Source organism: Molothrus ater, chromosome 6 (assembly GCF_012460135.2).
Source record: "Molothrus ater isolate BHLD 08-10-18 breed brown headed cowbird chromosome 6, BPBGC_Mater_1.1, whole genome shotgun sequence".
Lineage (NCBI taxonomy): Eukaryota > Metazoa > Chordata > Aves > Passeriformes > Icteridae > Molothrus > Molothrus ater.
The window spans coordinates 18,726,601-18,739,576 of NC_050483.2; the positions used below are offsets into that span (position 1 = coordinate 18,726,601).

The following is a 12,976-nucleotide window of genomic DNA, read 5'->3' on the forward strand; positions in this document are numbered from 1 at the left end:
TGTTTTACTGGGCAGACTTGATTTAAGAAAAGTTATGGGTGAATGTCATTAGGACTGAAGAGAGATTGAAGACCTTTAGCTGCACTTTGAATGAGACTAAAATTGTTCAATACTGTTCCAATCACTGCACATATTTCCAGAACTCACTACATTTTACCAGTGACACCAATCATTTGAATTTTGCCGTGAGTAGCCTAAAATAGCTAGGCTTGACGAAAATCTTACTTGTGTTTAAGAGAAAAAAATGTGGAGGAGCCAGAACTTGACTAAATGGATGCTGGTTTTTGCATTTCAACCTTAGTATTTGTCTTGTACTTTGCTAATAATCTTAAACTGTTTCTAGATGAGGTGGTGGATGATGATGGGTTTGAAACAGGTAGATACAATTTCATAAGGAATCTCACTGAAGTGAGGGGCACATTTATAAAAGGGTATTGTAGGTACTAGGAAGTTAAGTGAACTCAAAAAAATCAAGGACTTCTAGGTCATAAATAACACTTCTGGGCTGCAGCTGGCAGAAGGAATGTAAGTAGGGAGCATTATTTCTCCCTGTCTTCATAGTCTGAAAGTGCATTACTTGTGACCCCTGCCATAAATCCAGTTAGTTGCATTCTTGTTCTGATCCAGTATAGTATTCTTTGCATTCAAAAAATGGCAAGCACAAAAGTTACTGGTTTTGTGGGTCACAAACCTTTTCTTGTACAATAATACTTAGTGTAAAACTTAAAAGATTTCTTCCAATGTAGACATTCAAGTGATTAGCTGGGTGAGACTGTTGGTTATGTTTAATGAAAAGGTCTTGGTTTGTGTAAACCTTGGTGAATTTGTTTTTCAGGACATGTTTTTTAAGTATACGTGGAATAACTTTTTGCATACTCAAGTAGAAATCTGTATTGCATTGATTCTTGCAAGTCCTCTTGAAAACACAGAAAATGGCACAATTACAGATCAGGATTCCAGTGGGGACAATCTCTTACTGAAGCATGTAAGTTGTGTTTTGCAAGTCTCCTGAATTTTCCTGTTTTCATGCAGTTAATTTTACATAAAATACACCCCTTTCTACTTAATGTATAGAATGAACAAAAGTCTTTCTAGTTTTATTTAAAATGTTAGTTCAGGGTATTAAACCTGAAACTGCCAATAGAGAAGATTTTTTTTTTTTGTTGCTCCAAAGTGAGCATGGTGAAGAGCTGCAAGTATTAATTTCCCCTGAAGTTCTTCCTATTTTTAAGGCTTAAAATCACTATTTCAGTAGCTTTATGCTACTACAACAACTCAGCACTTAGAGGAGTAGAATTAATACAGGGTTTATCTTTTAGGTTTCTGGTTGTGATCTGACTGCTGGAGTTTCAACCCTTTAATGAAAGTATATATCCTGAATGTGAAATTAAAAGTGTTGCAGACTTCAGTATCAACTGTAAAATGCATAGTGTTACATTTTACTGCTGCTAAGCATATTTTGCTTTTTTGACAGCTCTTCCTTAAGTGCCAATTAATAGAAAGAATACTTGAAGCATGGGAGATGAATGAGAAGAAACAGTGAGTAATTAGTTTCCTCATTTCCTGCAATTGTCTAAATAAGACTTGAGTTTTGAAATGAACGTATAACCAATTCAGAAGTGATCTAGCTAGTCTAAAATCATTTGTATGTTAATATTTGAGTTAAACCTTTCTCTTGTACTTTTTGGTAGCATTGTAATTATTTTTCCTGTGGCCATTTGGGAGCACAAGAATTGTCATTCTTGCCATGTATAAGATATTACTATGATCTCTAAAGTTTACCCATGTTTGAGTAAAAAAATAAACATACTCTAAGTGTTGAGGGGACAGGAGGTACTTTCCCCCAGCAAGCGGTTGGGAATTACTTGTGAACACATCAAAGCATATCACATCTGGGAAGCATCAGACTCCTAAATAGTAAAAGTGAATTCCTCAGCAATTAGAATACCTTCTAAAATTATGTGTTTGAAAGGATGTAAGCTTCAAGTAGCTAATATAGTATATTAGAAACTGGTTTTGTAGCAGGAAAAAAAAAATCCTCAGTTGTCACCTGAGGTGCTAAAATGTTCTCATGAAGGCCGAATAATTTTAGCTCTGGAGGTACTGAACAGTAAATGTTAGTTCTGACCTGTCAAAATATTGAATTGACTAACTGGGGTAGTGCTGCTGGTTTGATGGAGTGTTGAGACTGTTCCACTCGTGAAAACGTTCATATCTGAAGTGAATCAGATAGTAAATATATGGCTAATGTAACTGACCTGGAAATAAGGATGGTGAAGAGGGGGATAATAGAAAAAGGAATGTGCTAAATTTAACTGTAAAAGACATGCTCTCCTAAGTGTCTTCCATTTTATATCAATTCTCCTGAGATTATAGAGAATTGCCAACTTCACTGGCAATTAGATTCTCATAGGAGAGAAATATGAAAAGTTTTCTCTGTAATTCCAACCCAAAACTTAATTTTTACTTAGGTAAGACTGTTCGTGGTCCAGTGCTTACGATATGAATGATTTAATTAAATATTTAGTCTCAGGTTTGAGAATACTAATGAAGAAAATAGTGTTTCAAACCTAAGGTAGTGATTTTATCTGGAAACAAGCTTATAATTAATTCATCCTTTATCCAGTTTTGTTGAGGTGTGGCTCCAGCTGTAAAAGATAAAGCTTTGAGGGTACTTTTAGCTTAGCTGTTTCAGGAAATGGGTATTTTTTAGTCCATATGTATTCTGTCACTTAATGGTATTTCAAACAGCTCTAGAAGCTTAAGGGTGACTGCTTTCTGCTGGTAAAAATCTGACATAGTAAAAGTGGTTTGGTTTGCTGGGATGAATAAGCATTTGCTCACAAAAGATACAGTTGTATTCCAGAATTTCTGGCTAGGCAATGTCAAGTCTGTCTAGTTTGTCAAATAAAAGCGCTCTATGTAATATCCTGTATTAGAAACGATAACCTTTGCTGTTATCATGTGCTGCTTATTTTGAATGTGCTTGTTACCTAAGCAAGCTGTAAACACTGTAGTATTTTATTCGTGATATCTTGCATAGACATAACATAATTTCAGTTACCTCATATGTTAGATGATGATAGTGGAAAATAAAATCATGTGATCTGTGTTTGCATAACATAAGGTATTTCATGAGCTGCTGTCACTTTACAAAGATTTTGGTCATGGGAGGTTTGTCTAGCTGGGTGAGGGGGTCTTTCTTGGTTTTTGTTTGAAACACAAAATCATAAATTGATGCAGCAAAAGTTTGGTTGGCTTGCTGCCAAATGCTAGAGAATCAGTTCAAGCTGGATCTCTCATGATTGCTATTTGTTCAGATTTAGAATGGTTCCAACTGGCAGTAGGTGTTCAGAGCACTACTCTAACATCTGGTAATTCCTGTTTGTGCAGAGCAGTTCTGTGTGAAATATTTAAATGGCTTTGTAATTTTAGCTTTGGTAGGCATGCAAATGTTGTTCCTAAATTTCAGGAAAGCAATGACCCTAACGTAAATGGGTATGCCAAGAAGCCCTGAAATACTAAAGCATACTTAAGAATGCTCTAGTATTCTTTAGTATTAGCTTTTCCCCTTTTGCTCATAGGCTGAAAGCTCTGAGGGTATATTTGGTGGTTTTGGGTTTTGCAAAATACTCTCAGCAACAGGAATTTCCTAAAAACTCTGAATCAGCTGCTAATTCTGTCATTATTTTGCTAATGCATTTAGATTATTTTGTGTGCATTTTGCTTTCTACACACACACACACACAAAAGCAGTACAAACACTTGTACATGCTTCTTGGTACTTCATGTGCTTGTTAACTCTCCTAAACTGGCTCAGTGAAGTCAAACCAGTTGATCCCTTAAATTCTTAAATATTTTTGTGAACCTGTGGTTTTAGGATGCAAGTCTAACTTAAGAACCCCAGTTTATTGTCTTGTGTACCATCTTGACTCTGGCAGTGTTCTACAACACATGGTATCGGAGTTGCTGTGAGTGCAGCACATGAACTCTTGGTCTCTTGCAGGGCTGAAGGAGGAAGAAGACATGGCTACATGGGTCACCTGACAAGGATAGCAAACTGCATTGTGCACAGCACAGATAAGGGGCCAAACAGCACACTAGTCCAGCAGCTCATCAAAGGTATTCATTCATGGTCCTGACTTTATCTTCAGGGCTTTCATTATCAAATGCTGAGGATATTAAGCAAACTTCAATTAGAAGGCAGCTGTTGGATTAAATAAGAAAAGAACTGGATCACTTCTGAAGTATTGCATTTAAAGCAGACATCCTTAAACAAATGCTTAAGTATTTTCATTTCAAACAGTGTTAAAGCTCCCTGAAATAGATGCAGAGAGGTAGTGATCTGCTTGATTTGGACTTGTTTGCTAGATGGAGTTACATTTATGGGTTTAGGAGGATGTATATGTTCTTACCAGTGTTTTTGGTAGTGCAGAAAAAAATACTTGAAAATCAAGTGATGCTTCATTGTTGATAGTTTCTAATTGGTTTGGTGTTTTGTTTCCTGTGCTAGAACTTCCAGAGGAGGTGAGAGAGCGATGGGAAACATTCTGCACAAATTCTTTAGGAGAAACCAACAAGAGGAATACAGTGGATCTGGTAAGTAGTGATGGGTAAGATATGAAAATTACTGCTGCTTTACTTGGACAGTTTCTTTTTGTCGTCAGCACTATCAGTCTTCCAGTATCTAGTGTACTTTTAAGGAGTCCTTCTAGTTGCTGAGTTATGGAACTGGTAATTCTTTAGTTTACTTTTCAACTAAAACCGTATCATTAATATTTGTGCAGGCATAATGCAGATGATCAGCTTGTAATAGCTAACTGGCTCATTACCTAGTGTAGCTAATGCCAGGCAATCTGCAAGGAGGAGGATTTCTTTACCTCTTCAAGGTCATGTCCTTGAAAACTCCAGTCTGCTTAAGAGTATGAACTAAAAGTGCAGGAGCTGGTGTTGATTGCTTTCTCTAGGATGTAAATGACCCAGTACAAGTTTAACAGAAGACTGCTACTTGCACTCCACTGCCTGTGTGACTGACCTTGCTTAAATAACTTTGCTCACTGTTGTGCACCTGCCACATTTCTTCTGCATGCAGTTGTAGCTGTTACACTTTTGGAAAAACACTGAACTCAAGTAGCAGAGGTTTGTGTAATCATGTTAAAAATAGTCTAAGAGCAATCACTTGGAGACTTTAATAAGCAGAGGCAGTTTCTGATGTCATCAGATGAATTAGTGAATTTTACTTTATGTGACTTCTCCAGGAATGTGTGCTTTGCATGTGGCTTCATTAATTCTGCTAGTCTTCTGTTATTTGGACTATAATTAATTGTTGAATTCACTATTTCAGCATAAATATTAACTGGAGCAAGGTGTTAACAGGTGTCAATAGAAGCAATAGGAAATTCATCTGAAACTGTGCAACTTGTGAACAGGACTAAAAGATGTACATAAGGCATTTTTTCTTGAGCCTGTGAATGTGAAGAAGTGTGTAGGGCTTGCAGATGAATGTTATTTTTCCTCTTGGTAGAAACTATGTCTTGGTCAAGACCAAAAGAAGGATCATGTCAAGAGGAAGAATTTTAGGCTTATGCAAAATGGCACTAATTGGCTCTTTAGATACATAACCATGTGCTTGGAGGTACTTGATGTATTTGGAAGTACAGTAAAACTTAATCAAAAACTTACTTCCAAACTCCGCAGTTTTCAACAGGATAGAAAGACAAAGCATTAAAACAATTTCTTTTATCTGAAACAAACAGGTGCATTATCTACTCTGCCAATGACCCAATTTATTTATCTAGGTTACTACCTGCCACATTCATTCTTCCAGTGATGATGAAATAGACTTTAAAGAAACTGGGTTCTCACAGGATTCTTCTTTGCAGCAGGTGAGTTGAATTCTTTTAACAGCTTAAGTTGGTCTTTCCGTAAAAGTAAATTAAGTAATTTTTTAAAAAGCAGTGGAACTTTTATTTCTCTCACAAGCAAATATAAATCTAGAAAGTTTAAATTAAAACCTAGACATGTGTGCATGCACACAACTGTGTCTTACCAGACTCAAAAGCATCTCTTTGAATTCTTTTGCTGGTAGTGAAAGAGTGGGAGCCTTGTGGCATAAGATTGCCAATAGATCACTTAGATGGAATCAGATGCTTTAGATGCATTATTTGTCGGGGTTACTAACCAAAATCTTTCAGATCACACTAACAGCTGTGTAGTAACTACCTAATCTAATACTGGCTTTTGTGGTTTATGCATTTTCTATTGTTTTTATAATAAGTAATTGCTTGTCTAAGTTTGAATTGTGGGTGGTGGCTCAATCTTAAAGAATCTGATGCATTTTTATCTGATTAGTGTTTTTGTACCTATAAGGTGCACCTGTACAAAAACTTGATAAGTTGGGTGCTATCTTTAGCAGCTTTAGTGAGAAAGTAAGATCTTCTAATGTCTCTGTGCTTTTCATGCATCCCCTTAGTGACCTGCTGTGCCTAGGCAATCCCAGCAGTTCCAGGTAGTTAATCTGGAGAAATGCAGATGGTCCAGTGCTGCTTCTTTCAAGTTTGTCTTGCTGTATACCTCCTCCTTTTATATATATTTTCTTTTTCCTTCAATTTTCATAATGCCTTAATCTAAACTTGGGGTTTTTTGATCGTTCTTTTGTTTTCTTTCCATATTCACTTTGTTCGATTTTACCACCATACTGTGTCCCCTCAGCTACCTGGGCAAGACACCAAGAGTTGACATGACAGCTTTATTTCCTAGAATATCTTGGCATTGGCTGACTTTACACATGGAAATAACGTTATTAAAAGTCCCTAGAGGATGTGTAGTAATTTATAATTTAATGATAGTCCTGGGAAATAAGAGACAAAAGCTATTGTTAGGGACAGGTGATGCCCACATGTACCTTAGTGTATATACTGATCTGCTGGCAGTTGACACTCATCTTTATTTAAAAAACCAGCACAGTTGTGTCAGTGACACTGCACTGAAATGTAAAATGTTCGATGTTTCATTCTTCTAATATTTAATAGATGCTGCTGGTGTGTGTACCTGAGACTGATTTTGCTAGTGATACCTGCATAATAACTATGCAACTATGCTTTAGTATCTATATATAGTTCATTTTTCTGGTTCTTACTATTTATAACTTCATGTTATTTTGAGCAAAGACAGCTTTTTCTTTTATATAGTGTTGTTTCTCTGTTTCTTTGGGGCGCATTTGGAAAGGTGCTGGTTAATGTTAACAGATGTAACTTCTTTACTGAAAGCTGTTAGATTGGCTTTCAAATCAGTAAATGTGAGTAGGGTTGTAGTTGATGCTATGTTTCAAAATTCAGAGGTTAAGACAAATCTTTTTCCTGTCCTTTTATGTTTAGTTTAGATAGACTTTTATTTCTTTGAAGCAAAATGGGCAAATAGATTTTAGAGTATTAGTAGAATCATTATATCACTGTCGTTGGTCCTGGGGTTGCCAGGCCTTTTCTGATTATCAGATGCAACAAATGACGTCCAATTTTATTGACCAGTTTGGCTTCAACGATGAGAAGTTTGCTGATCAAGATGACATTGGCAAGTGAGTATAACACTACACTGAATTTGGCTATAGTCTTGTGACTTTCTTTCTGACTGTGTTTTTGGCTGTGGTTTTCCTGGTGATAAGTACAAGCATTTACTGATGTGAAGCAGTTGCCAATCAGTCCTGTCTTTTTTGTGCCATCTGTGTGCATTGATAGAAGCCTACTTGAAGAGAGGAAAGCAGCAGCTTCTCTTCTTTTTCTAATCTTCTGGTTGTGCCAGTGTTGAGAACACTGTGCTTGTGAACAAAAAACTGAATTATAACTCTGGTTTTTAACAGACAGCTATGGCTGTCTGTTGACCTAACATTGTTTGGGTCACTTTCACTTTCTGTCTGTCTCAAAGTGGGTTTTTTCCCCTACTGATGACCCGATGAATAGCTCTACTTGTGAGTTTTCCTGGAAAGGATGACAGGAACAGCATGTCTCTGAGTGTATTTTTCTGTAGGGGAGAGTAAGGAAGGGCATTGTAAATCTACCTTTGTTCATAAGGTCAAGGCAGTTAAGACTCATTTCTACAAATAGTGTTAGTGAAAGATGAGGAAAGAAGAACAGTCTTGGTCAGGTTAAAAAAACCCCAAACTAAACAAAAGCCAGCACACAACAGAAAACACCCCTCAGAAAAGCTGGTATCTTTCTTTGTAAGTAAATTGATGCATTAAAGGGAAAAGGGGAGAATAGGGGTTGTTGCAGGTGGTAAATTTTAGCGTTGTTTTTATAAGATTTCATTATTTGGGATGCCAGAACATGAAGGTAGGAATAAAAAGCATTACTTCAAGATGGTTTTTAGAAGGGTGTTTTTATAATAATCTCAGTGCTCTACTATAAGACATGTTGAGTAAGTGATGTCTGACTGAAGCTTGTGTCTTCCATCCAAGAAGCATTGCTGCTTTTTTACACCACAGAACCTGCTGAGATTAGAGATTAAGATATGATAGATGAAGTAACACAGTAAGATGAAGTAAACTCCTTAACTTTGTTAGAAGTAAGTGGATTTTGGGAAGGAAAGGAATTGGAATTCCTTTAAGTTCGTGCCTTTGGAAGTCCGTTCTCTTGGTAGAAAGAACATGACTACTTACATAAAGAGGTCTCAAGACTTGGGACAGGTACACTGATGATGTAGGAGTTGAATTAAGTTGAGGTGACGTTACTTTGAAGTTATGCCTTCTATGCAAGAATCAATCACACACTAAGGTACCTGCATAGCATCATGCAGTAATACAGTCACACTCACAACTTCAGACCACTTATCTTTTTCCTTACTTGGGAATGCAGTGAATATTAGAGGAGTCATGTGTCCTCTGCTGAATGCACTCATGGCTAGATGAAGAAGATATGAACTCTTCTGATATGTAAAGATGTGTCAAGCCTAATATATAGTGTTATGTTTGGGAAAATATTTCAGTGATTGGTTAAAAAAATATTTGTGAGGTTCTTTTGTTAGGAAACAGAACTTGATAATATTTTCCATTTTACTCCTTCCTGTTGAAAGGGTCCTTTGATAGAAGGATGAATTCAGTTAAAATATATAAGAACTGAAGATGCAGATATTTGCAGGATTTTGAAGTATATCATAGTAGAGCATAGTCAGGTTAGGCATTCTTTAGGTCTAGGTTTTCTCCAGTGCATAGCTATACAGTATTTGAGATTTGGGTATATAATATCAGTTATGCTTGTTTAGACTTGTTGCATACACCTAACTGTAGATGGCAATGTTCTGTGTTCTTGTTAAAAATGTTTAACAGTTAAAAAAAAAAATCACAGGAATGCCAGGTCTCCTTGGTGTGTAATTTTGAGTATTTTGTGTTGGAGACTGTCTTTTATCTTCTATTTTTGGATTATTTGAATTTAAGAAACCAAACAGAAATTAAATGTCTTCATGTCACAATAGAAAGTCCTGTTTTACTGAGTACATTTCTTTTTTTCTTGTAGTGTTTCTTTTGATCGGGTTTCAGACATCAACTTTACCCTCAATACAAATGAAAGTGTAAGTATGTGTTCCAGTATCATCAGAAAAATTACTGTCTTTTAAGCTTTGGCATGACCTCAAAGTTTTGGCAATGATTATATTTATTCCTTTTATGTGGAAATCACTGGAAAATAATTACCCTGCTTTATTCTCATATCATGAGATTTGCTAAGTGGAAGACACTATTGTTCTTTCTGATCAGTATTAAGCAGAATTGCTTCTAATTTGTATAACTAGGTTTAAGATTGGGCTTAGATCTGATTTGTGCATATTGTGCACTTGTGTTTTATGAGTAGAAACTATTTAAATCTTCAGTGAGATTGTAGTGATAGGAAAGAGTCTCTGAACCTCAGTATTATTTGTTGGTTGAGCTAAAATGACCCCCCCACTACAGAAAATAAAGCTGGAGTACTTTGTGCTCTGGTTGTCTGGAAAGTTCTTTGGGGTCACTCCCACATCCCATTTTTAAACATGATGGAAGCTCCTAAGTGTTCTTTAGTCCACTCAGCTTGTTACTAGCCAAGTAAAACAAGCAGCACTGTGTATTTTCTTGACAAGCTTTAAATTAAGACATTCTGGTTTTCTGCTGCTTTTAGAGAAATGCTTTAGATTCTCTTCAGGATAGTCATGTATTTTCAAGATGTTTACTAATGTAATATGGATTTTATACTTTGGCTGTATTTAGGGCAATATAGCCTTGTTTGAGGCATGCTGTAAGGAGCGGATACAGCAGTTTGATGATGGTGGCTCTGATGAAGAAGACATTTGGGAAGAAAAACATATTGCATTTGCACCGGAGTCCCAGAGGCGTTCCAGGTGAGAAGGGTGTTTCTCATCCACACAGCAGTGTAGTGAGCCTGCAGTAATACACCTGTCCTCTGGTTCAGTCTGTTTGTTAGTGCAGACTGTCCAGCATAACTAGGTATTTCCATTCTGTGGAGAAATGAGTGGGCATGTGGCCCTAGTGATTTGTTTTCCAGCCATAATTTGCAGAAGGTGCACTTTGGCTTTCATAGCTTGTTGATTTTGGTTTTTTTCCCCTGCTGTATATTCTTTCCTTCTGCTTTTAAACTGGCTGTCCTTGCTTTGGACAAGGCAGCCCAGCTCCACACCTCTATTAGACCTTGCTGTCCTCACTACAGTACCAGTATGGCTGTGAACAAAGGAAATGCATTGAGTGGAAGGAGCATCTAGGCCCCAAAACTCAGGGCTGTGCAGCCTCCCTCAATATCTACTGAAAGCCTCTTCATGTGATCAAGTGAAAAATCTTAAACCTTGTTTTTTTGAGAGAGGAATGAGGGGAATACTAAGAGCTAAAAATTATACCTCAAGTAATCTTTCAGAAATAATTGTAATTTACTCTAGCCTGCAACTCTGCAGTATTTCATTGTGCCCAGGGTGTTACACTAAAACCAGAATGTAAACTCTCTCTCTGTATTTGTAGCTCGGGCAGCACAGACAGTGAAGAAAGTACAGATTCTGAAGAAGAGGATGGAACTAAACAAGACTTGTTTCGAATCCCACACCAATACAGAGGACAAAATGGAAGTAGACTTAAGTGAACGTATGTAGTTTTTTCTGGTGCTTTGGGTTATAGGAAATTGTTAGATCTAGCAGCCTGATTTTGTAGGAGTTTCCTTGTTGACTGCTTTTATTCCAACTGTCTTAGTGTTTCCCACTTGCCACAGAGCATGCACATATTGAGAAATTTGAATTCCTTACATGTCTTAAATTACTTACTCTCTTTAAAATTCATATTTCTACTCTTCAAGAGTTAAAAAAGGAGGAGTAGTCAGAAAGGGGAGGATTAAATGCACGGTTATTAATATTGAGTGCCTACAAAAACCTGATATGTTACTATCCAAACCCAAAAGATGGTATTTTTACTGGAAGCCTTTCAGACCAGCTTTTTGTCTAACAATGTTCTTTTAAAAGACTTCCCCTCTGAAGATCAGTGAACTTGCATTGTTCTGGTCTCAAATGTGAGTGAAAGATACACATCAGGAGACTCTTATGTGGAATCTTAACTGATGTAATAGGTTGAAAAGTTTTCACATTCAAGTCAGACTAAACTGGCTTTTGTTAAACTGGCAATGTCTGTAGGTAAAAGCCCTGTGTTTATCTAGACTGTAAGGAATTAAATTAGAAGGAAAAGTTAAGGGTTTTCTTTTCTTTTGTCAGATTGGTGTCGTTGGCATCTGTGTGTCAAACAAGTTTTGATCCATGTGGGTCTCCTCCCATATCTGCCTGGGTTGGAATTTCTAATTGCTAGTCAGAGCTTCCTTTTCAGCCTGTTTTTTTGTATGTAAGTGTTAATGAAAAACATGTTTCCCTTGGGTAGGTGAAGTTTTTTGAATTGACCTATCCTAAATTAGATGCTATTCACAGTTGCTCCCAAATTTACAATATCAATAAATATTTTAAGTTGTAAAAAGCCTTAAATTTTTCTGAAATTTAGCAGTGGTCTTAGTGCATGAGAAATTATTTGAAGAAATTGAAAAAGGGATATAAACTTTTGTGGTTTTCATTATTATAGAAATTAGTTCAAAAAATGGTAACAAATATTGAGGTTAATTTAAAGGATAAAGCAGGATTGTACTTGTGATTGAATATGTTTTATTAGTTTTGTTTTCAGATAAACTTTTTTTTTTAGCAGAGTACTCTGAATTACTGATCTTAAAATTCTGCCTTACTAGCAGAATTTTCCTTTCAGGGAATACATTAATTTTTTAACAGGATGTACAGGATTTTTCTGCATGTGCTTTCAAGTCTATAGTTATGAATCTTGCTTCTCTTTATGAAATGTACATAGAGGGAATCAGTGTTAGGCATATGTGCACTCATGTTCTTTAAAGAAATTTGTTCCTAATGACCCTGGTGATGGTATTTCAGCACCTAACTGGTCAGCGAACTTTGATGTACCCATGGAGACTGCACATGGTGCCAGTCTGGATTCTGTTGGCTCTGCTGTATGGAGTACTGAAGCACCTGTGCCAGCTAAAGAAACTGGCTGGGCTTCCTTTTCTGACTTCACATCTTCTTTGAGGTAAGAATGTCAGTTATTCAGGGTGAGTTTGCTTTTCTTGCTGTGTCCCTCTCTGCGCAAGCCTGTGTTGCTGGTGTGTGTAAAGTGTCTGAAGAGTGTTGTGTGTTCCAGCAGCATGTGTCTGTGTGATCTCCCTTTCCGGGTTGGGTGGGTACTAGTGTTTTGGGTTTTTAAATTTCATATTGTTGTGCAGCTGTGATAAATAGGTCAGGTAGTTCTGCATCGTTTTGAGAACACACAAGATAATGCTGTTCTTTTTCTGGATTGAACTCTACACTCTGCTGAAGTCTTGCGTATGTACCTAATTACATAGATGTAAATTTTGAGTTGCCAAATATTGGCAGTAAGGAACTATTCCTTCTCATATTGGAAGACTTTGCTTTTATA

At 36.7% G+C, this 12,976-nt stretch overlaps 1 protein-coding gene across 1 annotated transcript in view; it reads left to right on the top strand.

Moving 5' to 3' along the window:
- PPP6R3 (protein phosphatase 6 regulatory subunit 3) overlaps positions 1-12,976 on the top strand; it is a 50,784-nt gene that overhangs the window by 29,218 nt on the left and 8,590 nt on the right. Inside the window, 11 exon segments of the mRNA XM_054515031.1 lie at positions 836-985; positions 1,475-1,539; positions 4,007-4,122; positions 4,514-4,599; positions 5,799-5,885; positions 7,527-7,573; positions 9,507-9,561; positions 10,229-10,359; positions 10,988-11,059; positions 11,061-11,107; positions 12,436-12,589. Coding sequence (XP_054371006.1) covers positions 836-985; positions 1,475-1,539; positions 4,007-4,122; positions 4,514-4,599; positions 5,799-5,885; positions 7,527-7,573; positions 9,507-9,561; positions 10,229-10,359; positions 10,988-11,059; positions 11,061-11,107; positions 12,436-12,589 — 1,010 coding nt within the window.